The sequence below is a fragment of the Sparus aurata genome, chromosome 6 (assembly GCF_900880675.1).
Source record: "Sparus aurata chromosome 6, fSpaAur1.1, whole genome shotgun sequence".
Classification (NCBI taxonomy): Eukaryota; Metazoa; Chordata; class Actinopteri; order Spariformes; family Sparidae; genus Sparus; species Sparus aurata.
The window spans coordinates 7,395,608-7,423,394 of NC_044192.1; the positions used below are offsets into that span (position 1 = coordinate 7,395,608).

At 41.8% G+C, this 27,787-nt stretch overlaps 1 protein-coding gene across 2 annotated transcripts; it reads right to left on the reverse strand.

Moving 5' to 3' along the window:
* Positions 1–4,488: 4,488 nt before the first annotated feature.
* On the reverse strand, positions 4,489–20,770 carry tmem74b (transmembrane protein 74B). 2 transcript variants are annotated; one of them, XM_030420666.1, is made up of 3 exons: positions 20,642–20,770; positions 17,085–17,374; positions 4,489–14,327 (listed from the first exon to the last, which is right to left on the reverse strand). In XM_030420666.1, the coding sequence occupies exons 2-3, from the start codon at positions 17,319–17,321 to the stop codon at positions 13,692–13,694; spliced, it is 873 nt and encodes a 290-aa protein (XP_030276526.1). In that variant the 5' UTR covers positions 17,322–17,374; positions 20,642–20,770; the 3' UTR covers positions 4,489–13,691. The 2 variants fall into 2 exon arrangements, with proteins under 2 accessions (XP_030276526.1, XP_030276527.1); XM_030420667.1 differs by having other exon boundaries at positions 17,085–17,364; positions 20,642–20,755.
* Positions 20,771–27,787: the final 7,017 nt, after the last annotated feature.

Consider the following 27,787-nt stretch of genomic DNA (forward strand, 5'->3'; position numbering starts at 1 on the left):
CCTTCTGTCCTCCACAGTTCTCCTCTCTCTTTCTATCACCCATCTCTTGTTTCTCCTCCTCCACCTCCGTCTCTCTCTCCCTCTATCTCCACCTTTCCTCCTCCATATTTTCTCCTTTTGTTAATTATAATTCTCTTGTCCCTGCTCTCTCTTCTCCATCTCCCTCAAATTTGTTCCTTCACCTCCTCCATTCTTTTACCCTTTCTCTTATTTGTCCCACTTGGCGTCTTCCTCATATTCTTTAAGTCCGTCTCTCTTTTTATCTTCTTTCTTTATAAGAATTCCTTCTCCTCCCTCTTGATTTTCTCTCCTCCATCTCCATTTTTATTTTCCTCCACCTTTCTTGTCTCCTTCTCTCCCTCTGTTACCAAACACTTTTTTTTTTTACTCGGTTAGATGCTTGAAAAAGAAGTTTCACCCCTCATCTTTCTCTCCTCTTCCATCCCAGCTTCTTCTTTTCATCCCCCTCTTTTCGCTGCACATATATCTTCTTCCTGTCTGCCTCTTCCCCATATCTTTCTTCAACCTCCATCTGTCATTCTCCACCTTTCACTCTTTCTCCTCGTCTTCCCTCGTCTTTTGTTCTTCTTTCTTTCTTCTTCAAACACTCACAAAAGGCGAGAAAGAACATGGCTACTCCTCCCTTCAACCACCGGTTTGTCTTACAGCCTTTATTTTTCTATCTCTTCCTCAAAATAACCAATCTTTCTCTTTCAGTCTTTTTTATATATATATATATCTACGTCCCCTCTCATTACTTTCAGCTCAACAAGCTGTTATTTTCCCAGCAGGCAGGTGACAAACAGCCATTTCCAATTCTCTTTCTTTGTCCCCGGGAGTGCTGAGAGGTAAATATAGTCACAGACACCACAGGTAGTTGATGCTGTGGTCACAGCGGCGCCCCGTCTCAGACGAGAGTCAGGGTTAGAAGAAATGGCAGACAGACTGAGGGAGGGAGAGATGTTCCAGCAGAGTCTGAAAACAGGGACGTGGTGGAGTCATAACAAAGGCAGTCGGACCAGATCCAGGTGATCATTATGAGACGGGGGGATGTCAATCACTCGCTCCACCACATTTAACACACAGTCGGTACCGAGATGATGAATCCTTTCCCCCTCTTTTCTGGCTTCTCTGGGCTTCCACATGTTGGGATTGTAAAATATAGAGTCCTCTGTGGTTAAAAAGGCAACAATAAATGCGCCTGGATGGAAACGGTGACACAGATGTGCCGTGGGGATTTCAAAATAAGGGCGCATCTTGGCGACACGAATCGGATGTTTTCATTTGTAGTGATCCTGTTGCCATCCATCCATCATCTGTCCATCCGTGTCGTAAGAAGTACACCGAAGTCTTTCTTGGGTAAAAGTAAAGATATCGTGTTAAAATGTTACTTCTCGAGTAAAATCATAAAGTATCTGATAGAAAAGAAAAAGTTAGGTATCAAATTACAAGTAACAGTACAATTATTACTATCTATCTATCTGTCTATCTGTCTGCCTGATATAAAATTAATAACTTCATTCTCATCCACATGTTTTGTGCTTTATCATTTATGAACATTCAGACACTTGACTCTTTTCTTTGCAGTCGTGCAGACAGAAATATAATATCCTGTGTTGCTTTCTCTTAAACTGTTTCTGCCTCTTCATTCTGTTTGTCTCGCTGTTTTCTTCGGGGAGTCGGCACAAAGCTTCCCTCTGCCTCTTTACTCAGACTGAACGGAGCTGTTTCTTCATTCATTAAGATCTTTTATGCTCCAGGACACCGTGAGACAGCACACAGTGTGAATTTATACGACAACATAAACAAAATCAGGTCTTTTCTCCTTTACTCCTTGGATTACTTCGCTCGGAGGTAAATGAGACGGCGGGGGGAATGTTGGGATGTAAATAAAGCTCAGTGAGATTCTCCTGACATGTTTCTTGTTAGATTTAATTAGAGGTTTACAGCTGACGGGTCTGTCAGAGCTGAAAAAAACATATTTTACTCGCCTCCAGCAGGTGTTTGCACCTAATATTCCCCCGTGGGAAGAGAAATTGTCTTGCGGAAAACAATGTTCTGTGACACCCGAGCAGCCGAGACAGCAGAGAGATAAGTGACAAACAAAACATAATGACAGGACTCAGAGGGAGGGAGACAGAATGAGACAAAGAACGACATGGAGGCAATTGTTTCAAATCTAAATCTGCCAAAGGACTGACAGCGATAACGACGGCAGGACTTTGAGACAAAAAAAGAGGAGACGCTGACGATAAGACGAGACGAGGAGGAGAGGAAGAAGTGTGACGGTTTGACAGAATCTAAACATAAATCATCACAGCAGAGACACTGACAGACACCTGAAGGTCGTATGAAAAACTAAACGCTGCATCACGTAAGACGAGTCACATCACCCAAATGTAAGACACTCAGGAGGCAGCACGTCGAAGAGAACAAAGGGCAAGATGTAACAACAAAAAATGTGAGAAACAAAAAGGCCGGCGGCCAAATACACAAGAAGCAGGCAGGGGCAAATCTGAAAACTAAAGAAGAAGAACTGGATAGACGGAGAGGAACATATGACTGAAGACGGGAGGGAACAGAACCGGCGATGAAAGAGGAGAGGACGAGGAAAACGACATCAGCTGTGAATTCTGGGGGGGTGTTGCTTTGTTTATGTGGGTCGTTCTTCGAGTTTAAGGAGCGTCTTCAGCTCCAGGAGGCCAAAATAAAGACGAGCAAAGAGAAGAGAGAGAGAAAAAGAGAAACAGAAGCAGGAAAAAAAAGGAAGACGAGGAAAATAAAGAAGTAAACCCAAACAAGCTGACAAGAGCGGCAGAGAGAAACAGAAAACAAAAGAAAGACTGACAGATGGATTCGACAGATGGACAGAAAGCTACCTGTGTTATCCTCCAGCTGTGTGTGTGTGTGTGTGTGTCCAGCTGGATTACTGTTATCCTCAAACACACTTGAATGTTGTTACGGATTAACTCCACAAACTAACTTAAAACACACGCTGGAGAGAAGCTCACACTTCTGCAGTGCACACACACAGAAGACGAACACAAAAGGCTCGAAAACAGTGAAACAACATGGACGGAGCCTCGTGATCATGAAGTCATTTTACACACACACACACACACACACAGAGTCGTACAGGTGAAGGTTGCAGCAGGTCTCACATGATGAATCTCTCGGCGTCTCTGTGGAGTCTCCGTACGAGAACACGTCTGCTCTGCCGTGACACCGACACACTGCAGGTTTGACTTGTTTGAGGTCAATTACAGGAAGTCTGTCTGCGATGACATCACTCACCCTTTCAACATCTCAGTGAGGGACAGGAGGCGCCTCGTCATTCAATATACACTAAAGGTGACGTCCAATGTAAATGGTCACACTGAAATGCTGAAGGTGGAGGCGCAGACATTTTGTACGGACAGAACCCTGATAAATCTGGTGAATTCCCAACTTTTCCTCCATCAGTGAGTGAAATCTCTCAACAGCTATTGAATCAGAAATGAAATTTGACTCAGATATGAACGTTCCCCCTCAGGATGAATTATAAAACTTTCCTGAATCATCATCTGAATTTATTTATGATCATCTTGACAACAACAACATTTTCATTAACCTCAGCAGTTCACTGTGTTGAACATAGGGGTGGGCAAAAATATTGATACGGCAATATATCGCGATACTTTGCCGCCCAATACAATATCGATTTTCAACTCCAAATATCGATATATCGCCGAAGAGCGACTCTGCTGTGCGGCGGGTGTATTTCTGTAGTAGAGAGAGTGGCTGAGGTCTTTGCAAAATGGATGGCAAGTTAACAACGCCTCCGCAATTTTAAGCTGACGTTTGGAAGCACTTTGGCTTCAAAGTTAAGAGAGATAGCAAGAACAACGAGCCGGACAAAGAGAATATTACTGCCCGGAAATTTCATGGGAATTAATAAAATGGAGAGGCTGTTTTGAATGAAATAGTTTTGACTCAGTTTGTCCTCTGATCAATATTATCTTATGTACATATACAGGTACTTGTGTTTTCATCTTTATCTATATCGCAATATCGTGATACGTATCGTATCGTGACCAAAGTATCGTGATACGTGTTGTATCGTGAGGTTCTTGCCAATACCCACCCCTAGTTGAACATGGTAAACATTACACCTGCTGAACATCAGAACGTTAGCTGACCTGTGAGCATGTTAGCATGGTGAGATTAGCATGCTTTAGCTTCATGAAGCCACTAGAGCCACTTTCCCTCTTGTCAAAAACAGAAACATGGAGTCAGTTACATCTGAATCAGCAAAGAGTCAAATGCAAACAAGTCAGCAGCTGCAGGTGTTTACAGCGTCGTCACCCAAAAAGGCTTCGACAGGAAACTTCACTGATGGAGGAATCGAACCTGCAGCCTCTTAAAAGCACTTAAGGCTCAGCTGAAGAATAAAAAAAATAATAATAGAGAAACAGCCAGAGATCAGTCAGACACATCAGCACACGGGAATTAAAAACAACAGCAAAAACAGAAAGTTTATTGGTCACGTTAACAAAATCAGACTTAAAAATCAGCGTCGTCGTTTACGTACAGTTTACAGCTCCTCAGTATGTACAGGAACAAGGCATCGGACCTTTACAGCGCCACACTAACAACATGCAGATTCACCGGCCCTCCCGAAGCACACAAAGCAGCAGATTTTCAAACCATGAGTGGAAAAAAACCAAAGAGGAGATGGGCCAGATTCTCCAAACGATGACATAGTAAAAAAAAACAAAATTCACATATGTTGGATTATTTTCTAGATATAGAACATTTACATTCATCTTCATTAGATTTTAAACGGAGCGGTCGTTCTGAGAGGACGAAGGGCGGCTTTATAAAAATCTTTGTAAAAGGATAACGGATAATCGTCACAAATTCATGATCATGACATGGTATGATATTAAACAACATACGGCAGATATACACTGTACACACGTAACTGTGCTCTTCACAAAACACACCGTAGAGCCAACCAGAGGGTCTGTGCCGATTAATCCACCTCGATTAGATTCTGATTGTTCTGTAATCAGGAGGGAAAACAACCAGATAAACAAATCTTCAACATTTGTAAAGATGGATTAATCTTTGTTTTAACAGTTTTGTTTGTTCTGAGAGTAAGAGGCTTCTTAATTCATCAATATTTAAGGCTCATGATTTAACCAGAAAATGCTCCAATGCACTTTTTAAGATATATTTGCAAAGATTTCATATCTTTTTTTTTGCATTTTCTTCCAGAATGTGAAGAGAAACCAAACTAAAGCTGAATAAGTCATTAACAAAGCGATAGATAGTTGAACATCGGAGCCAAATCAATACAAGCCCATCTGCTCCACAGCAGTTAAGAGACCCTGGTTATCACTCAGATTAAAGGGTAATGTCACTTTTCTCTACATTATATCAAATAACTAGAGAATCATTTTGTTTTTTTCTCTGTAAACACTTCCACCAGCTGACAGTCTAACTAGCCTTTAAAAAAACAAGTGACATATCCCTTTAATGTCCATTTTGTTTGTTTTCTGTGCTAAATCTTACTTTCATTGTCGTATATATTGATTGCAAAAAGATTTACAAACACACAACTCCTTCCTCAGGCCACGTAATAATTTTTTTCTTCAATCTTTTCTTTACATTTCATAGACTTTATAATACGCATCACTTCATTCTGGTTTTTCTTAAAGCGATATTTCACCTGGAGGATCTTTTCACATTTAAATTCAGAGACAGCCCGTCTGCTGACACAAACTGCCGCGAGGAATCTGTCACCTTCTCGTTTCCTGCTGCTCCTCCCTGCTTTTATTTTGAAGGCGGCGCTGCGAACACACGGACGACCTCAGGCGATGTGATCTCAAACAGCACATCTATTATTACGTTTCTCCATGTTCACTTTTGTAAAATAGACTGAAGGTTTACTCAAAACTCGAAACTTGACTATTGTTGCTCTCACACAATTGCTTTAGCTTAATACCAACATCTGTTATCAAATTTTCAATTACTTTTCATGATAAACATTGTGTAACAACAGTCATGAAATGGTCACACACACCTTCAAATCCCCAATGTGAACAAAAAGATAATGTACCTTTTTCTACAAAAGATTCTGATTTCAACCTAAGCACATCGCGCAGACGTTGCGAGACGAAACAAAGACGTAAGAAGACGTAAACAGACAGAGAGGGAGACTGGAATGTGGAGAAAGGGCGTGTTGGTGTCTCGTATCTGCAGAAACCCTGCAGCTCTCTGACTGGATTTTCTTATTTTCTCATTTTGTTGCTGCTCGGGACGCTTTAACAACCCAAAATGTGGGTTGAGAATGGGACTCAACAATCAACCAGCCTTGTGGTGCGTTCAGAACAGCTGGGACAAAATGCAACTGATTCTGCCTTTAACTTTAATACTCTTTGCATTACACTAATATGCATGAGCTTCAGAAGCTTTGACCACAAAGAGGGAAACCTTTTACTGTGATACTCTGAGTGCATTTCCGAGCTTGTACTGGAACGTTTGGACTTTGCTGGTCTGTAAAGGTCTCAGATCACTTCAGAATCAGAATCAGAATCAGAAATCAAAAAGCCTGATGGTGACCACGGTGACAGATTCCTCGGTCGGTGGAAGTCAACGTCTGCTTCATCCTAAAAATGTTCCGCCTGAGAGAAATATCGCTTCGTCTCGTTAAATATACATCTATAACTCTGTACGTTTAAGACAGATTTGAAACAAAAAGAGCAGGAATGTTTATACAATAGTGTTTCCAAGGCGACTGGACTGAAATCATGTGACTGTTGAAACCGAACCGTGTGACCGACAGGTACTGTGATGTATTGCGTGACGCTGCTGCTGCTGCGATGGCGCCACCTCCTGCGTTACAGCATTAATTTGTACATTCATTGAGTCTCTGAGTAAAATGCTACGGCTGTGTGTTACATCTGTGCATATTATATCTGTACATAAAGGGAAGCATCCAGCTCCAGCCTGTGAAGAGTGTTTTCTGGAGGGTTTCAGGTGTAAACGGCTGCGTGTTTGAGGTTATATTTTAATAGGAGTTTGTTTCACAGCGACAGTAACCTTCTCTGTTTTTTTTTTTTTTCTGAAGCAGCGTGATGTGTTGTGATTAATGAGGCTGAGCTCAGGGTCAAAACCCTGCACACTGCTGAAGTGTCCTTGAGTAAAGTACTGAATCGCAAACAGCAGCTGTGCTGCAAACTTTGACCTCTGACCCCCCCGCAGTGTGGAGGAGGGAGATGTGGAGAGTTTATGTGGAGGACACTCATTATTGGTGCGACTGCGAGAAAAACAGAAACAACCATCGACTCTCGTGCGTCTTTCTTTTATCTACGTGCTCGTCTACATCCCGTGTGTCCTATTTGGAGCAGATGTTTGCAAAGCGTGAAGGGACACAAGTGAAGCAAAGACACTGAGGTGAAAGCACCGTCAGCAGTTACAGCAGCAGCAGCACAGACATGAAGCACACATTTTTGGGTCCAGTGTGACATCACACGACTGACAGGGACGACGTTGACTGTGTCTCAGCCATAAAGATGTACCTGAACAAGACTTCAACCAACGGCCAACAAGCTCGTACGTTCTGCATTTTTGTGAGAGTAAATAACTCTCGCTAATATAAACACTTTATCAAGAACATGCCTGAACATGCCAAGTTTCAGTCTTTAACATGGCGGAGTTATTTGTCTCCCTTCTCCTCATGATTTCCTGCTGCATGTTCTCATTACTCAGCTAAATGTTGGTGTGAATTTAAGTTTTAAGTTCCACCTTCAGATATTTTCTACTAAAAACAGGATTTATTCCCACATTGGCTCCTCAGGTTTATATATTTCTTCCTCGGGGACACAATCAGGAGTTTCTAACAATGTCTCCTCTGTCATGTCCTCACAAGGACTTTCCATGATACACGAGAACGGCTACACCGACTGCCCTTGATATAAATAGACTATTTCTATGGTAACAGAGTCATCGTGCCGCAGACAATATAAAGATTGATTTTCTCTGTGTCTTTGGCCAAGGGGCTCGTGTTCGCTGTTGACATTCAAACACGTCACAGAGGAACAGAGACATTGTTTTGCTCTTTTCAGAAGCTCCTTCCTCCGTCTCCGTCGTCTTCTGTTCTAATCTCTAGTGAATGTCCTTCCATGTATTTCATTTTGGGTTTATCGTTGAAAAAAATGTTTTCATGTATTTTCTGGGAGACAAACTCTTTAATTTTACTTTCAAAACTCTATTCCTAATAGCTGGGTTTGAAACTTGCCACTTGACTTGGCGCCACCGTTGAGTCTGGTAGGGCTGCGTGGTTCTGTGGGATATTTCTCTTTTCCACAATATACATTGTCTTAAATAGAAATTAAATAGCTCCGTCAAACTATACAAAACCAAAAAAAATAAATTGCAAGTACCAATAAAATATGCATATCCAAAAAACAGGGATACAACGAGAATTAGACCAAATTTCATATGGAAAATGCTGCCTTGGCATCAAAATCCTCAATATTTTTAGCAAAATTTAGCAAGTCTGCAGTCCCTAAACTTAAAGCTCCTGTAAAAACTGACCGTGAAATACACCCATCCAACAGATTAATCCTCCTCCTGACACTGACGCCAGGGCTTATGGCTGCAGTGACAGTCTGATGTCGAGGGTTATGATATATCAGACAGACTTCTATTGCAGACTCGTCAGGGAACATGACAACTGTGCAAGTTTGTCTTTTTTTATAAAGTAGCGACAAACTTGTAGCCGGACGTGTTTGAGTATTTGCCTTACTGATGCTGAAACAATACAGTCCGGTGTCTCGTTATTAATGACACATCCATGTATCACAAACTTGTGTTTGTCCGAAAGGCTTTCTGTCGAGGGAACCAGGGGCGATGCTTACTTCCGGGGTTAGGAAAAAATAAAGTAATTCCTCCATCGCTCTATCAGGAGCAGCTACAGAGGTCTAGAAAGCTAATTTCCTTTTGAACTCCACACCAACAAATTTGTTTCATTTTCAAACGTGTAGACCTCAACTGGTGCTGACTCAAGTGAATCACTCGAGGATGTTTATCAGACTTCACACAGCTCCCTCTGGAGACGCTAAATGCTTTACACAAGGCTTGTTTTAGGGTTTTCCACAAAAGCAATCCTCAGTTTTTCTGTCTGCTCTCTTTGACCTGATTCTATCCGCCGGTGCGTGCAACTAAACTCACTCTAAAACCCTTTTAAACCTCGTTCCTTCCAGCTCTCTGCGTCCAACCTGTGTGAAGCCAACCAGCAGCAACAATCAGTCCCTCTGTCATGCTGCTGTGTTGTTCCCCCCACTAATGAGGACCTGCCGGTTAAAACAGACTTAATCGCTCCGTCTCTCCACAAGAATCAGCGTCAGACAGCTTTTTAATGCTTCCCAAAATCTTAAGCTGAGCTGTTTGTCTTTTTTTGTTCTGGGAAGCCTGAATGCGTCGTTTTTAGCTTCATGCAGAGTCACTCCCTGTCCTCCCCCGCAAGCTGAAAATCCATCTCTTCAAGAATCACCTCACGTCATCCGGCGTCTCCGCTGCATCCTATCGGCTCTCCCACATCTTTTTATCTCCTCCACTCACACAGAAACCTCCCCCTCCCCTCTCACGTCTTATTTCTGTCTCCAAAGACGTCTCTCAAACAAACTGAAATCACAGAAACAGTTTGACCTTTGAATGATTTACTTCTGGCTGCATGTAGAAATTGAAGCAGATTCCTGTAGGGCTCATTATACATCACTCTGGATGTATAAGTCATCTTTATGTGTATGAACACATGGTAACATTTCCATACAGACGTTTCTGTGTGTGCTTCATTTTCTATGCTGCTGCTGCTGCTGCTCGACCTAAAATAGAGGCTGAAACCAGAAACTGAGGGAAAATGCAGATGGAGCACTCACAGGTTTTTAAAGGGACAGTCTGAACTCTTGTTTGGGTTCACTGCCTGCTCATGTCAGACCTGCTGAATCAGAAAATCCACATTTGTGTAAAGTGGAGTAAACATGGGTGGAGCAGCAACCACCACAGCTGAGTGCTGAGACCTGAAACATCTGGCGGTCACATCACATCAGACACAGCCTCAGTTAAACTAGTTTCTACACATGGTGCACTAAGACCAAACGCAAAGTGCCTTCTTTTGTTTACATACAAAGTCAATGTGTATAGACGTGAGTTCCCATCTCTTCAAGTCAGATGGAAGGAATGACGCGCATCGGCAAAAGTTGCATCATTGGCGTGGCATGTCCGGCAAAGAATTTGTCCTCCAAATTAAAAATGTTTCCAATCTTAGAGCCCTGACACATTAAACTGACATCAAGGAATGACGAGCGGCGTCAAAGGCCGGCTACTGCGTCGCCTCACTTTATCTTTCTGTTGACTTTGTGGCCTCGTGATTACCTCACCTCACCCGATACAAATAATTACTACCTAGAGGTGGCTGGTAAAATATTTTGGGTTTTTTGGCATTTGCTAAAAAGACTGATGCTGTGGTTTTTCTTGGGGATGACAAGTCTTTTCTTTACTCAAGGACACTTCAGCAGAGACAGACTGAACCTGTGACTGTCCGGTAACAGAACAGTCTTTGACCTACAGTACTGATAAATATGGATTTAAAATATTTCAAAATTTTTATCTGGATAAAACTTTTGTCGTCTGTTTTAAATACAATTGCTAGAAGAAAATTAATCAACAGAGAAATTACATTATTATGTATTGAGTATGAGTATTTTAGCAAAGTTTGGTGTAGTGTTATTTATTTTTGAGTCATTAATTAAAAAACTGCTAACTGTAAATCAGATGCCAAATCAGATCGACTTGACTTGGGGAAAGATTAGATTATTTTCTGATCATTTCTAAACCAAAAAATGAATCTCCCTTTTAAAAAACATTAGTCGCAGCACAAGATGAATCGACAACACAAATCAGTTGATAGCTTGAATTCTATTGTTTGTCATCTAATTAATCTGAATATTTAATATCGAAGCACAATTGTTCAGCTGTTGTTTGTGTGCTCAGCTTCTCCTTTTGCTCTGTTTTTGTTGATCAAACTGTCGTTCAGCGGCTGCAGAGGTTTTTTTAAGCTGCTTACAGAAAAAAGAAATGAACCGGTCTGACTGTGATGAGGTTTTCCAATTTTGCATACCTGCGTTGCGTATTTGGTTTGTGAGCGTTAGCTATTGCTGGTCCTCTACATCCGACACGTCTACATGAAGTATTTACAGTATATTTGTACTGTGAAATATAAATGTGGTACATATTTTAATAAACAGATTCAGATAAGTTTGTTAGTGTGTGTGGATAATAATCAGCAGACTCAAGATGTCTTCACAAGTAACCATGTGAGGACCACGGACTTATGAGGACATTTTATGTTGGTGTGTATCTGTGTGTGTGTCTGTGTGTGTGTGTGTAGCTACATTACCCTTGGCTAATTGCCTCACTATACACACCTTAATACATGAGCATAATAATATTTGGGTATACACAATTTACAGTGTCTGTGTTTACTCATTAAGGCATACTGTATCCTTACATGACATAAATAACATCTGTTTACATATGATACAAATAAGTAAGCGCTGTGTCATTAAAGGTTCATTACACTCAAAACCAGCTTCTCTTCTGGAGTAAGAGCTGCAGTCAGATAGAAAAACATCACCCAGAAGACACCTTGTTTGTTTTTTCAATGTAATTATCTGTTTTGCTTTTCAACAACAGCTCTGACCTTTATTTTTAAGTTTAATTAGTTTTTTGTCAATTTAGGTTTGAATAAATGTGACCAGGAAGTCACTGCAGCTGGAATTGTGAGGTTTTCTTATTACAGCAGCGACTGGCATGTAGCGCGGACTAGCTTTACTGACTACTAAACACTCGGGACCTTTAAATGTCAGATAAATATCATTCACACGTGTTTTTAAAAGGAGCTGCTGCTAGTAGATAGTCACCTGCAGCCTGTCACAAAGACTCGCTCTCTGATGGTGTGGAAAGTGATGCTAGCAGAAAATGCTACATAGTAAGCACGAGGCACCAGTTTTGGGTGACAACATTTTTACATTTGACAAAATACTCGTGAGATCTCAGTTGCAGCATTTCATCTTCACATAGAAGTGTAAATTTATGTCTTCCAGCCACCAGCAGTGAGAGTGTTAAATAACTATGTCGAGTGAGAAACTGTTGCGGAGTTGATTTTCACGCCTTCACTTCACAGATTGTCTCGTCTGGTTTTTGTCACTTGCGAAATTACACATACTTTCCAGCTGTCTGAGATTCGGCTTCAAACACATATTCCCACTAAATGATCCAATATGGTTGCTCAAAAAAATGATTTTTATCCTGCATGTTGAGACATTCGCGTGATGAATACACTGTCAGTCTCTTGCAGATTTCACTGTGATGAAAAGAGAATCGATTTGCAACCAAGACGCAGTGTCAAAATCTTTGTCATCCCAAATGCGTTGGAGAGGAAAAAATACAGAATAACCTCAAGTGGAGGAAAGAAATGATTACCGACTAACAGCAGCAAATCAGGTAAGAGTGTGGAAGAGCTCTTAGACTGCTGAGCAATGCTTTCTGGGTAATGCGTGTCAGCCTCTTAAGCGTGACTCATATCAGTCACTCAGCCTAACACTCCTCTCCTGTCTTCATCCCCTCCACCCTCTCTATTACTGTATTTAGTCTGATTTCATGGGGCACCTTTGTCCCGTTTGGTGAATTAAATCTGATTATGTTGTTGCACTCATCAGATAATTTCAGGAAAAATAAAAAAAACAGCTTATAACTTTGAAATGTAAATGTTAAAGCTGCATTAAGCAATTTGTAAAAACAAGGGGGAGTAATGGCTCCAGAAACATAACCTTACAGCACCTTTTTCATTGGATTTGATGACTTTCAAGACTCCTTTAGTGACTATTTGTTAGAACAGTTTCAACCCAATGGTGACACAGTTTTGGTTCAGTTTTCAGATTATTTCACATCTTATCTTCCACTCTTCTATTATCCATTTGTTGCTGATGCTGGTGGTGGGTGTAAATATCACACCAGAGTGAAATATTACTTTCAAAAATGTTGCCTCTGTTTATTTGTGCGAGAGCTAGCATCACATTTTCCATTCTACTTTATTAAGACAGTCCAGTAAGACACTCCTATCCGTCAGATATTTAATGTCTGTGTTGAGGTGAATCTTGGTGGTTTGTGTTTAAATGTCGCACCTCTTTTGGTCAGCTGACGGACGAGTATCAACACTGGACTTCATAAATAAAGTAATCTTACTTTCTCCCAGGCTGTCGGACACAATGTGCTTTCTTTTCTTGTAAAACTCAGTCTCTGATTAACATACGAGGATTTATATATGAACTGTAATCTTTACAACCATTCATCTCCACATGTGCTCTTTTCAGCACTGGCAAATGCTTACCTCTCTTCTTCTGCCAGATCGAGCCCTCTATTGTTAAGTAATACATCCCTTATGATTGGTTAGAATAAATATCCCGTCATTTGGGTTTGGGTTCATCCCAAAATGGCGGGTTAAAGCTGGGACGCTCCAGCAGAGAGCCTTGTGCTCAATATGTGCTTCTCCTTTCAGCACAAATGGGGTCCTGCACCATTTTGCGACCCCTATTCTGCTCACTGAGAGGAAGGCAAAGCAGCTGCAGAGTGAGAGTAAAGAATTAGTCCACTCCATGTGCAGCAGCTGAAGAAGAGGAGGAGGAAGCAGCTGGAGGAGGATGCCTGCTTGGTCCTGGTTCTGATTTGGAGTCCCGACTTGGATCTGGCTGTATATTATTCCGTGTGTCAGCCTGTTCCACCAAAAACTCCTCACCTCCGTCCCCGCCCTCGCCTCCTCCTGCCTCTCCAGTTGCAAGCTGCTTCATCCTCAGGTTGATGGAGCCGTAAGTCCTCTTGGGTCGAACAAATGCCGCCCTGCGTCGGTACATTTCACCCCGGCAGATGGACACCATGAGCAGCACAGACAGGAACATCCCCCCTAGGGTCAGCAGGCCGAGGCCTGCAATGATGCACTTGTCCAGGTGGGAGCCCAGCTGGGCGTAGTACATCTCCAGCTTCTCCATCTGGCGGGCCGACACGGAGTCTGGGTCAACTTTGGCCTCTCGGGGGATGGTGTAGGCAATGACCACCAGGACGATCCCACTCACCAGAAACACCAGGGCGAAGATGAAGCCATAGTCTGCAGAGTGGTCATCAGCTGGGTTGAACTCAGTGAAGTCCTGGCCGTCCTCCTGCCCTCCACCTCCTTCCTCCTCATCGTACGACCGCGGAGAGAGCTCCTGATGCTGCTGCTCGCCCTGAAAAAAAGAAGTAAAGAAGGCAAAGATAAAGACAAGAGAGAGCAGGATATAAACAAGAAAAAAACAAATGTTGATGAAGACATTGAAGAAAATGACCAAGCATAAAACATGTAGACCACAAGTTAAAGTTGAGGTCTCAGGTCAACAGTCTGGTCCTCAAGTACAAAACATGCGAACAGAAAAAAGATTTAAAAAATAAATCATGACTAGAAGTTGACAAGGTGCTTTGACAGACAGAGTGCAAGTAAGAAACTCAGGAGGACAATATAACAGAATGAAAGCCAAACAAAAACGAGCCAGAAAAGATAATACAAGTACTAAAAAAAGCCATAGAAAAGAGAAAAAAAAAAAGTCAACATCAAATAATTAAAAGAAAGGAATCAAATAAAGAAGACAACATCAGATAAAAACAATTAAAAACGAATAAAAGCAACAAAAAGACAACAAAGAGATTAAATCACACAAGAATTAAATGAAGAGAAAAAGAATGAGAACGCATAAAAGGATTAAAGACCAAAAGGAATAATAAAGCAGACATTTAGACCGCTCTGTCATGGTTTGATATTAATCTCTCATTGTGTAACCGGACTCCTCTGACATGTAATGACATCCCTGTGTAACCTTTTAATGTCGCCCTCTTTGGTTGTAAATCGCCACTTTGGTGGAGAAAAGACTTCAATCGATTCGGGTCCTGAGAGCTTTTCAGCGACACGTTAGCTCCACAATCTGCTCCTGACCCGTTTATCTTGTCCATCATTCTTTGTTTATCTACGGATTCAGCTTAAGGTTGTACTTTGGATTTTGGACTGCTTACTGTGCAAAAGTCATGGAGAGACAACATGTTTTGTTTTTGCACATCTTTGCATAAAGAAAATCACTCTGCCAATCAAATCTGTGAGCTGTGTTTACCGTGTGATTTGAGTCAGACAGATACACTTTTGAGAAACAGGAGAGACAAGATTCGGAGGAAACAGACAGCAAAAACAGAGCTCGAATTAAGAATGGACTCTTAAATGTTAATTCTTCCCATGGGCAGTTCAAAATGAGTGTGACTCATATCTGAATCATAGTAGCTTATTAAGAGTGGAAATGTGAAGCACCACTACCAGACGCTGCCTAGAGCACATTTAGAGCAAACATGAATCTGAACTGATGGCACAGAAAGCAAAACATTTCGACTGGTACTGACTCTGATCACAACAACCCTTTTTCACTGGTCAAAAATCACACTTTAACCCGCTAAGATCAGGCTGTTGGGTGCAATGGGAACGTGTATAGTCGGCATTTACACCAGGGCCAATGGACTCTGCAGTAGAACCAGGCTTGTATCACCTCGGCTTTGTTCTAAACGTAAGACCCAGGTGAACGAGCTGAATTGGTGGTGGTGTGTACATAAAGAAGGAATTTTGGATTAGGACAGTTTATTACCGTACACAGTGTTAGAGCCTGTTCATTCCTATGAGAGCTGTTCAGTGGTGTTTTGAAGCCCAAAAAGCTCGACTTCACAGCTGTAGAAAATACCTCAATTGCTGACAGAGCCTGCTAACTTCAGGTTTAGCACCCCAGCTTTTTACTTGAATGGGGATAAAATAATTCAATCATGCAGCTCTTTTAAACTCTCCCAATGTTATTGTACCAAATGACTCAAATTATGACACTGAAACAAGTTTTTCACCAGGGTTGTGATGCTCTTCATGATGGGTCAATTTTTGTTTTCTCTCTTCATACGTGACGTGGAACATGTTGTCAGTCAATGCAAGTTCATGATACTTACAATACTACTAGAATTAAAAAGCTAATGTTAGGCTATTAACAGACTACACTGTGATCACATGATTTGAACATCACCACCACTAAATATCTTACAAAGTTGTAAAGTCAGAGTCAGAGAATAGTTTGTAACTAAAGTTGGCCTGTAAAGACGGACACCTGTAGATGAGTCTCCTGTTCGCTGTGATGACATTTAATGTCCTCCGCAACCTCTGTAGTCTCATTTAGACACTTTTTAGCAACCGCCATTTTTAAGACACATGAGCGCTTTATAAATAAACAGTGGTACATTCAATGATGTATTTTATGTTGTAGAAAAAAACGTGAAAATGTCATGAGCCATGTGGTACCCACAGACCTTATTTCAGGCATTTAGCTGAAAACAATTTAAAAAAATCAGAGTTTGAGCGGGGCGAACAAGAAATGCAAAAATGCTAACTGATGTCCAGGTTTTAGGACTCATTACTGCACCACTCTGTTAGCCGTCTAGCCTATTAAAAAAAAAATATTCTCTTGGCCATAATTGTTAAAATATAAACAAACATGTTTCCAACAGTATTCCTCTGTTTTGCGTGAAAAAGTGTTAGAATCACTGAAGCCATTTATACTAGACTGGCTCTGTTTTTTTATATTAGACTGGCTCTGTTTTTTAGCTAGCTACTAGCATCAGTATGCTAGCCCCTCTTCTGTGATCTTAAACCTTCTGGTTTCTTCTGGACAGACAGAAGATATAGAATAAAATGAATCACAAAAAATATCTCTGACGATACTACCAACTGCTGGAAAATAGGTCAGAAAAATAAAGTTTTATTACTTTTTGTTATCTGAATCATGAGCCTAGAAGCTAACATTGCTATTATAACCGTTAGAACAGTTGCTACAAAAGACGTTAGAACAAAATGGCGGAAACAGAACCGGAATGAAATGCAACAAAATGTAGAATTAAAAACAGAAGTAGTGACTACAAAATAAAACATGACTCACCTTGTCGTTGCCTGAAGTTGAGGGCGGACATCCAGCCGACACCGTCGCCCCCTGCTGCTGCTGGTAGTGGTGTTCAGGCTCATCGTCCTGCTGGTACGAGGCGTTCTCGAAGCCCCGCACGACGCAGCCCGCTGTGGCCGCTACCCAGGGCGCAGATGGCGGCGTCGGCGACACACCTCTCCGGCCTCCTCCGCCCCTCAGCTCCCGGAGCTCTACGGCGTTAAACGAGGACTCCATCGACGTCTGCTCGGTGTGCTCATGTCTTCACAACCCCTCCGACCTGCATCATCCTCAATACATGAAGGAGAGTAATCAATGAAGGGACAACAGAAAGTAATATAAAGTCACAGCCTGAAATAGTGTGTGAAATAAAGCATCTGTGATCAGTACAGTGAGTTTTATTGATGACATATTTATGTTATCAATCTTTAAATGTTCAAATATTAGTAACATGTAGTATCTTCTTTAAGTAAAATAATAAAATATTGTACTTTTTACTCCACCACATGTATTTTTACACTGGTTACTATTTCATATCAAGATTCAATTTGCAAAGAATATATGATCAGTTTATAAAATATGCATTATGTTAGTTTTTTATGAGATTATTTATGATATAGTAATTATAAATGTTCGTCTCCACATGGGACCATTTTGCAGGAGAAGTAGTTTTAGGTTTGATTCCTTCAGTACACAAATACTTTAACCGTGCAAGACTAATAATAATGACCATAATGATTATAATGATGATGATAATAATAATATTAATGAGGGACTGTCTTGCTGGGATCAGATTAACTGTTCAGGATTTAGTCAACATGTGTGCACTACACTTTTCCTCTTTTTTAGTTTTTATGTCAATGTTTGTTTTTAATATTCTGTGATGTTATTCTGTGATTTTATGCTTTTATCCTATGTAAGGTGACCTTGGGTGACTTGAAAGGCGCCATCAAACAAATAAAATGTATTATCATTATTATTATTATTAACATGCCCAACCATTCTAACATGGTCATCTTTAATAATAAATGTATTCTTGACTTAGGGGGGTCGCCAATAACCGGTATTTGACAGTAATCGTGATATCGTGTGAATAAAAGACCTATAATGATATCGTGTAAATAATCCAGCGCTTCTTAAATCATTTCTTGCCTCTTCCCGTTCTTACTTTGTCATAATGGGTGGCAGTAATGTTCCTTAATGCTTGTTGCTAACGGCCATACTACGGAGAGAGAAGAAGAAAAAGCTGCAGTAACAGTTAGTTGTTACCTTGGTGGTTTGTGGCATACAGCGCAAAATCTTTCGAAGCAATATTTATGGTTACACAGACTCTCTTTCCATCTCCCAATAAAAACAGACTAAATTTGTATAGATATCGTGAATCATTCTTGACGCAGTAATCTTCCGGTGAATATCTGATATCGTGACACTGACATATAAATGTTTGACTGAAACCTCGTTTGATAAAAGGATCGTTCAACATTAAACAGGCACAGTTCACCTGATGTGTGTCATCGGTCTCTACTTGATCCTCATATCTAACAGCTGACGGAAATCATACAGTGACACTTAACAATGACTTGATAAGCTTTGGCTTCTCCCGCTTTTCCCTTTCGGCCATGTGTATTGTATTATTTGAACAATGATGAAATGTGATGCTTATGAATTGACATGCCCGAAATAAACAACATAAATAAATAAATAAATAAATAAATGAAAGTTGGCCAGGGGATGTAAAGTCTCAGTAGGCCAGTGTTTTCTGTCTCCCTACTTGTCCAAACATCGGTGAACTCTGCCTTCGGTTTGATCTCAACTACACTCCAGCTGCTCACAGGGTGATGAAACATCCCGGAAAAATATGACTAAACTAGAGTTTTGATTGTGTAAATAAACTATAAGTGGTCCAAATTAACAGACAGCCACAGCAAGGCCAACCTTGTGACACTGGATTATTTTTGACCAATATGGAGGGAAATTAAATCAACCACTGTGCCTCTATTAAACACAGTCTGGGTCAAAATGATTTAAAATAAGTTTTGACTCTTTTGTTCTGGTGTTTTATTGCCATCGTAAGCACATGACCCATTCGAATCTGGTCAGCCTCGCTGGTTTAAATAATAATAATATTTTATGGTCTCTATACTTTAAGTAAAACATCTCAATACTTCTCCACCGAGGGTATTAAGACCATATCAATAAAACCACCATTAAAAATAAAAATTAAGCAGTTCTGCTGCACTATAAAGGCTCCTGGCCTATCAGCAGGCTATGAATCACACACACACACACACACACACACACACACACACACACACACACACACACACACACCTGAATCACTGCCATCTCACCTTGGTAGTTTATTTATTTCCATTTTTTTCCTGCTCTCATCACCTTTATCACTGTCACTTCCTGTTGAGCGGTTATAAATCAGATCCTAAATCCTGAACAGATCCCTCTCTGTATAACACCATCCAGCCCTCACACACACACACACGCACGCACACACACACGCACACACACACACACGCACACACACACACACACACACACACACACACACACACACACACACACACACACTGCACACCTTACATGGAGGATGCTGAAAGGTGCAAAGGTAACCGTGCATGAGACAAACATTAGGCTACATCTCCTCTCAGTTTGCATTTGCATTGTATTTCCCCCCCCTAACATATTATGTTACAGAGCATTACTCTCCCATCATGTGCCTGGTGGTTCACACACCTCACAGCCCAGGGTGTGAACCTGACTCATGCGCATTTCAGGCGCCTGTGTGCTGAAACACACCCAGAAGGCTGTGTGAATATTAAAAGCAGGATTAAAACTGCAGTCTGTGTTAATCTGTCCTCCTGACACAGTTATCTCTCCTCCATGTCATTTCATCAAGCCTGCAGAAGAATTTCACCCATGAATGTGGCTTTTTAATTTTATTTTTTATTGATCACATCTCCATCCAGCTCCAGTGGAAGTATAGCCCACTGACACAGTTACCAGTTATCACCACATCCAGCCCGACACAGGGAGCCGAGGTGCCCATGAGCAAGGTGTCCGCTCCGCCACCATCACAGTGACCTTGTGATGCGCCAAAGTGCCCAAAAAAACCCTGGACCCCGGTGTGTGTGTGTGTGTGTGTGTGTGTGTGTGTGTGTGTGTGTGTGTGTGTGTGTGAGATGATGATGATGATATCAAGACGAGCCGGGGCAGATAAGAACCACACCGACTGACACGGTATTCATTACCCCGACCTGACGGCTGATAACGCGGGCTGACAGAGGAGGCAGCGCCGCAGCGGAGGCTCCATCATCCGACCCGGAGAGGAATTATGCAACCGAGCATCCGGAGGGAAACACCGGGGCTGGATTCGGTATCCAGGCGGGCAGCATCCACCCTGCTACACTCCCCCCACCCGCCCTCAGAGCTCTATCCGAATACATTTATCGATATAGCATCGATCAACCTGCCGGGGTTATCGATGAGAAGGAGGTGTGAGGAGTCGATGGAGGAGAGTGATCGTGATGACAGCGGGGTCTTACCTGGTGCTGCTGCCGCGAGCAGGCGGGAATCAGGCGGCTGTGGACATCCGGAGAGGATGGATGGATGCTGGATCATGTGTGAGGAGGATGCAGAGAGAGGGAGAGAGAGAGAGAGGGAGAGAGAGAGAGAGAGAGAGAGAGAGAGAGACCGGGGTGAACTGACCATGCGCAAAAGCAGCCGGTGGCTCTCTGCTGGTGGCGGGTTTTGTTTAGGGTCATAGAGGCGATGAGAGGATTGGAGGGAGGACGGAGAGAAGGACGGAAGGAAGGACGAAAGAAAGAAAGAAAGAAAGAAAGAAAGAAAAGGAGGGGGTAGGAGGGAAGACAGAAAGAAGGATGGAAGGAAGGAAAGGAAGACAGAAAGGAAGGAAGGAACAGAGTGAGGGGGAGGGAGGAAGAAAGAAAGGAACTCAGGAAAGAAAGAAAGAAAGAAAGAAAGAAAGAAAAAGGGAGGTAGGGAGGATTAAAGGATGGGTGGAAGGGAGGAATAAAGAGAGGGAGGGAGTGCAGTTGGAAGGAAAGAAGGATGGAAGGAAGGAAGGAAAGGAAGACAGAGAGGAAGGAAGGAACAGAGTGAGGGGGAGGAAGAAAGAAAGAAAGGAACTCAAGAAAGAAAGAAAGAAAGAAAGAAAAAGGGAGGATTAAAGGACAGGTGGGAGGGAGGACGGAGAGAAGGACGGAAGGAAGGACGAAAGAAAGAAAGAAAGAAAGAAAGGAGGGAGGTAGGAGGGAAGACAGAAAGAAGGAGGAAGGAAGGAAAGGAAGACAGAAAGGAAGGAAGGAACAGAGTGAGGGGGAGGGAGGAAGAAAGAAAGAAAGGAACTCAAGAAAGAAAGAAAGAAAGAAAGAAAAAGGGAGGATTAAAGGACAGGTGGGAGGGAGGAAAAAAGAGAAGGAGGGAGGACAGAGAGAATGATAAAAAAGGTAGGGAGAGGGAGAAAAAGAAAGAAAGAAAGAAAAAGGGAGGTAGGGAGGATTAAAGGACGGGTGGGAGGGAGGAAAAAAGAAGAGGGAGGACAGAGAGAATGATAAAAAGGTAGGGAGAGGAAAAAAAGAAAGAAAGGAAAAATAGGGAGATTAAGCGGGTGGGAGGGAGGAAAAAGAAGGATGGAAGGAAGGAAAGAAGGAAGACAGAAAGGAAGGAAGGAAGAAAAGAAGGGAGGTAGGAGGGAGGAGGGAGGACAGAAAGAAAAAAGAAGGGAGGTCGAGGGAAATAAAGAAAGAAAGAACGAAAGAAAAAGGAAGGAAGGGAGGAAGAAGCCTTATAATTATATTGTGGGACATTTAATGATGTATTTAACTTTATTTCAGTCATTTAACTGAAAAACAGTTTAAGAAAACTCTCTGACTTTGAGACGAGGGAACAAGATGAGCGACGATACAAACTGATTTCAGGGTTTCAGGACAAAAAAACTGTACGACTCTGTTGGCTGCCACGAAAAAATGGACACAACCAGAATAAAATCTGAACAATATTTTGAAGTTATAAAGATGTAAATCAAAGAACAATATAAAATGTGAATGAGATGGTGAGTTCAAGTTCATGTTTAAGCACTTTTTATGTGAACTAAAGAGCTTTTTTCTCAATAATGGTGTTCTTAAAAACAAAATACTGTCTGCCATAAAATACATTTAGTTAAATATTTAAATCAACATGCAGTGTGACATCATCATCATCTTCTTGTATCTTATAACATCTATTTTTACACATTAAGAAGAAGTTTTAATGTTTATGCTTCTTCATTTCGTGTCAACTCAGGGAACAGTTGTGATCACGACAGATGTGAACAGAAATAACATCTGTCCGATGAAAAACAGTGGAACACGATACGCAAGTATCACTTTGGAATAAACAAACTAAAATGTTCTGTTTTAAAACGTCTGCATAGAAAATGGATCTGATGTGGTCGATTTTGAGCTGAGCGGTTCTGATTGAATCTCCTCCATCTTGGTGCACAAAGATTATAATCTCCACGGTGAAGCCTTGCCCGTAACCATGGCAACACATATCTAGTGCAGACATGAACAATTTTTTTTTTTTTTTTAAATGTAAAACCAGGAGTAAAAAAAACCCACATCAGTTTGATCTCTGACATTTAGGACGTTTTCACATGAATAAATGTCGACTCTCTGTCATCTCGACGTGACATCATCGCGGTTTGATCACAGCTCGAAACATCTGCTGCTCGGAAACACTCCAGAGGGAAACACACACACACACGCACACACACACACACACACACACACACACACACTGTTGATCCTCAGCTGTTTGTGGCAGAATGAACAGCAGCTCCCTCCATTTTAGATATATAAATACATCTGTAGTTATTTTTTTTTTTTTAACAATTTCATACGGGACAGAGAGCCTCAAATGACCAGAATGCACTGCGGCTACATGGTGCTGAGTAAAAAACATGTTCCTTTCTAGTTCATTCGAAAATTGTGACTGTTATGATGTGTAATGAAGTCTGGTATGTCCTGACACAGCGACGTAGAGGAGTTGAATCAGGATCACAGCAAACACAAAGAAACATCATGGGAGGAGAACAGATGACTCAACAAGGACTGAACCAAAGACTGGACTTAAACACACACTTATGCTGTGTGTGTCTCAATTCAGGGTCTGCATCCTTCGAAGGACCCGGCCTTTGCGGTCTTCGAAGGCGAGTCCTTCGGAGAGACCTTGTTAACCTTGTCAGCAGCTGTTAAATAGGACAGTCTAGTCTTTGGAGCATTTCCTGGTTGCGTCACCAGATGTTTTACCCTTACAACATGATTTCTGCCGCCCAGGCCCGCGAAAGTCACAATCTACGCCACGTGATGTTGCAATTTTCTCTCTTTCTTTCTTCTTTTCCGGGTACACAAAGAATCTTGGGATATGTGAGGCCACGAAGCATAGTAGCAGTGCATCTCCCAAAAACAGGGAAAAGAAGGAGCATTTGGAGGAGCCTTCGAATTGGGACAGCCTTCAAATGCTCCTCTGAAGGATGCAGACCCTGAATTGAGACACAGCAATTAATCAACTAGGGAAGAGGTGCAGGTGGAGTGAGAGAGGTGGAGAAACACAGGTGAGAGGTTAATGAATTGAGAAACACAAAAAACAGAGGTCAGAACTAATGAAGGAGATGTTGTGCAGGTATGGAGGGAAGATCAGGCAGGTGAGGAGCAAAAGAAAACAGGAGGGAAAACCTAGAAAACACATAAAATAGAGGATTTAAAAGCACGTTATTGGTTTTTGTCTTTTCAGGCCAAATGTTTCAAATATAAGCAATATTTATTATCCGGGGCAACTTGGTAGCGAATCAGTAAAAATATCTACAGAATCCTCGGGTCAGGTTGTGTGTTGCATGTCATCGCTCTCCTTCCATGTTTCCTTTACGTCAAACACAAAATATCTTTGGAAAAACCTCAACTGGCAGCCTCTCATTGGTGCTGGATGAAAAGTCGGAGCATCAGCATCATCAGGATAAATCCTGTTTGAACCCTGAATGGCATCTTTGATGATGTAAAAAGTGCTTCTGTAAAGATAGTTGATTGCTGAGTCTCGTTCCTACCAGCCGACCTGAGAATGAGACTCAACAAGCGACTATCTTTTAACATCTGAGCCGAGTTTAGTTCATCCAACTGTCGTTGAGACGTTTCAGCCAGGAGCAAAGTGGTGGATTGGCTGATTGACACACAGTCCAAGAGCCAAACAACAAGTGAAGAAGTGTTTTATGTCCTGTATGTCATAGTAAACAGGATTAGACAGACACTGGGACAAGAGGTTTGGCTGTTGGACAAGTGGTTTACATGCTCTGGAAAAGGGGTAAATCTCATTCAGGAGTTTGGAACAGACATCGGGTCTGTGTTTGGGCAGAAACTCAGAAATGATCGTAACAAATGTGATCAGCAAACAGCTCCTGGAACACGAGACACCTCAGACCGACTCTGACTAACAGATATTGAACTGGACCTCGCTGCTCCGTCTCTATCTCGGCAAAGGAAACACCGGCTGTCGGCGAGAAGCCATCCGTGTTAAAGTCAGCCGCCCGTGAAATGTTGAGTAATCTCATGTCACGGCGGCTGGCATCGGTTTCCTTCCATCCTCCGGCCAGATTATCAGCGCTCACCTTGCGGAGACAAGGTCAGAGGAAGTGTGGCCTGTCAGAGTCGCTGCACAGAGAAACACTGAGAGGCTTTTCTGCCATTTCACAGGCAGTTCCTTACAGAGCTGGCCTAAATACTTAGCCGGGCTAATTTTAGATCGGGCCATTGTATTCAGTTTAACAGGATGGAGAAAGGATAATGTATTCATCGGGATATGAAGCACTATGGGTTTCTTTTATTCCTCAGTGTTCAGTCACTAAGAACCCGCTGCATTCTGCCTTTTCATGCCTTCTTATTATGTTCAGGGATTCAAGGACGTGTCACATGCTCACCACACGACAATGCAACGGTCAAATGTAAAGAGTAAACCATCAGGAGGCTGCGACATGAAAAGGTGGCGTCATTCCACAAAGAGAAGGCAGAAGTGAAAAGTAAACACTGAACCACGGATAAAAATGTGCTGTTCTGCTACCCGACCCTTAGAAAATGTGTTTAATGTGTTGAATTCATACTTAAAGGAGAAAAAACTAAACAAAAGACACAATATCACCCGAGAAACCGCCTAACGTGGCTGATATTAGCTTGTTAGCTCAGTTAGCTGTGCAGCTAGTGGTACGTACTGGGAGCTTGGAGCAGAGGAGGTGTTTAAAGTGCTTTACAGACAATGCATTGAAAGAAGACATTAAAACATTAACAATATGTTAAAAATGCATTTAAAAGACCACAAAGCAAAAGCAAGCAAATTGAAAATGAAGGATTAAAAAGAAGTTATGACTCTGATTACTGGGAAGCCACAGAAAACAACAATATAAAAGTGTTTATTCTTCAAACAGCTTCACAAACTCCCACGTAAGTTACAATAAACTGATGTTGGTATTGGTATGGTATCATATTAAACATTATAAATATCACTTATAAAGTACAATATATCTCTGTGATGGAAACTCTTATTTAGAAGCCCACCGCATGAAAGATGATTCACAGAAGGTCGTCTTTGTGTAATTTACTAAAGTGGTAAAAGTGAAGTGTAAACTAGTTTCAGCTGAAAGGCCAGCGCTCATCCATCAGGCCGAGTGTCAGAGAAAAGTCACAGTTTACAGGCACACTCGGAGAAACCTTGAGAAAGGGAGACTTCACAACACAACGTCCAGACGGCCTCGGATGTACCCACAACACCTGACAAGCATCCGGGGACAAACAGCTACTAACAAACTGCGAGGTCGCTGCTCAAAAGTAGTTCAAGCTCAGGCCAGGTCTAAGTTCAAAGTGCTAAAAGGTGCAATAAAACGTGAGGTCATAGGTTGAGTCACATGTCACATCCAGCGGCATCCAGAGGAAACACCTCCTGGAAAACAGAAATGACCTGAGAGGGACTCCGACTTGTTTGTGAGGCTTGAATTTGACAACTCTGGACCACGGACAGCGCTCCGATGATCCTGCGTTGTTTTGTCAGTGCTGCCATCAAAATAAAGCTAAAACTATATGTTGGAGCTATTTGTTTGTTGTTAGTTTTGGTTGTTATTTTTGCTGATAACAAGTAGTAATTTCTGTCTGATTATTCTAGATGTCACATTCTCAGACACCTCTTGATATTTATAGCAACAGGCAAACAAGTGAAATGAATTGAAGCACTGTGTGCGCTCTGGAAGGTCAAAGGTTACGATTTAGGAGCATCTGGAGCGAGTGTGCCGTCACACAACTACTGTGCGCGGTAAAAACTAAAAGTCATGCTCATTTTCTGTTTTCCACAGATCTCAGTCTGCACAAATCAGATTTTCTTTTCTTCCACAGCAGCAATTCGGAGTCTCTAAAGCCTCGTGATCATCTCACTGTCATCCATCAACAGCTACAGAAAACCACTTTGCACCTCCAGATGTTTTTTTTGCACTCCCGGGTGACTCATCCCAGCGGGATTCATTACGTTTGTTTGATGCAACTGTTGAATGAAGTGTATCGTCATGGTAACAAGTAGGTGGAGGACCAATGGGAACGCGACGTAGCGCAGTCCACTCACAGAAAACAGGGAGGGAACGGCAATTTTATCACAGAGGTGGAGCTCATTTTAACATCGTTACCTAAACACACATCGACTAAATGAAAAGAGTCAAAATCAGAGCAGCTGAAACTGATGAGATGAGGTCACACTGTCAATATGGCCTCCAGAAGCCTTGTTAAAGAGGTCATAATGTGCTTTTTGGGTTTTTTGCATTTCCTTTATTGTGTTATGTCGCATTTCTGTGCATGCAAAAGGTCTGCAAAGTGAAAATAGTCCACAGAGGGAGTTACTGCTCTTGCAAACCTGTTCTACTAGGACCCCCAAATAAAAGTATGAACCTGAAAACCTCTTTAACATCAGCAGAAATAATTTTTGTGCCAATCAGCGTGATCAATAATCAGTTGTTGTGGGGTTTTTTTCCCACACAGACACATTCTGAATATGATCCAAACCAGGATAAGACTCGAAACCAGGATAATGGTGCACATGTTAACACGCTGACTGAGATTCAGCGGGCAGGAAGCTGACAGGGTTGCCATGGTAACTGCACAATCAAGGCTCAGGAGGATGTATTATGTATGGGACAGGAGGAGAGGGAGCGTTCCCTCTGAGCTGCACAGGTCAGGTTCAAAAGCTCAACATTGACCAGTATCTCTATATAGAAAATGAAAGAAAATAGCTACGAGATTTATCTCTTGACTCTAAAAGCTCCCCGTACACGACCTGCTGAGCAGCAAACAACAAACAGTTAAAACACAGTGGAGCTTTTACAGAGCCAGGTTTCTTCCTCAGGCGTTGTTGGGGAACAAAAACAGCTAAAATAGAATATCAGCCTGGAGAATATTTCCAGCTTAAAAACAAATACATGTTCCTCAGTGTCTACTGGACATGTTGTAGTAACAAAAATTAATTAAAGAAGGTTTAAACTAGTGGAGGAAGATATTTAGCTGTGTGTCTGGACAGAACTTTACAGTTTGTAAAAGGCACATTGAAATGATCAAAAAAAGTAAGAAAAATACATTAAAGTTAGCAAGTCGAATACTTGACTTGAGTCTTTT

What these genes read in the sequence shown, in the direction of transcription:
- tmem74b (XM_030420666.1), bottom strand. Translation starts at nt 17,321, where the DNA reads ATGGAGTCCTCGTTTAACGCCGTAGAGCTCCGGGAGCTGAGGGGCGGA. An exon ending in CAACTTCAGGCAACGACAAG is followed by an intron (nt 14,328 to 17,084) that starts GTGAGTCATGTT and finishes TCTTTTTTTCAG; the next exon opens with GGCGAGCAGCAGCATCAGGA.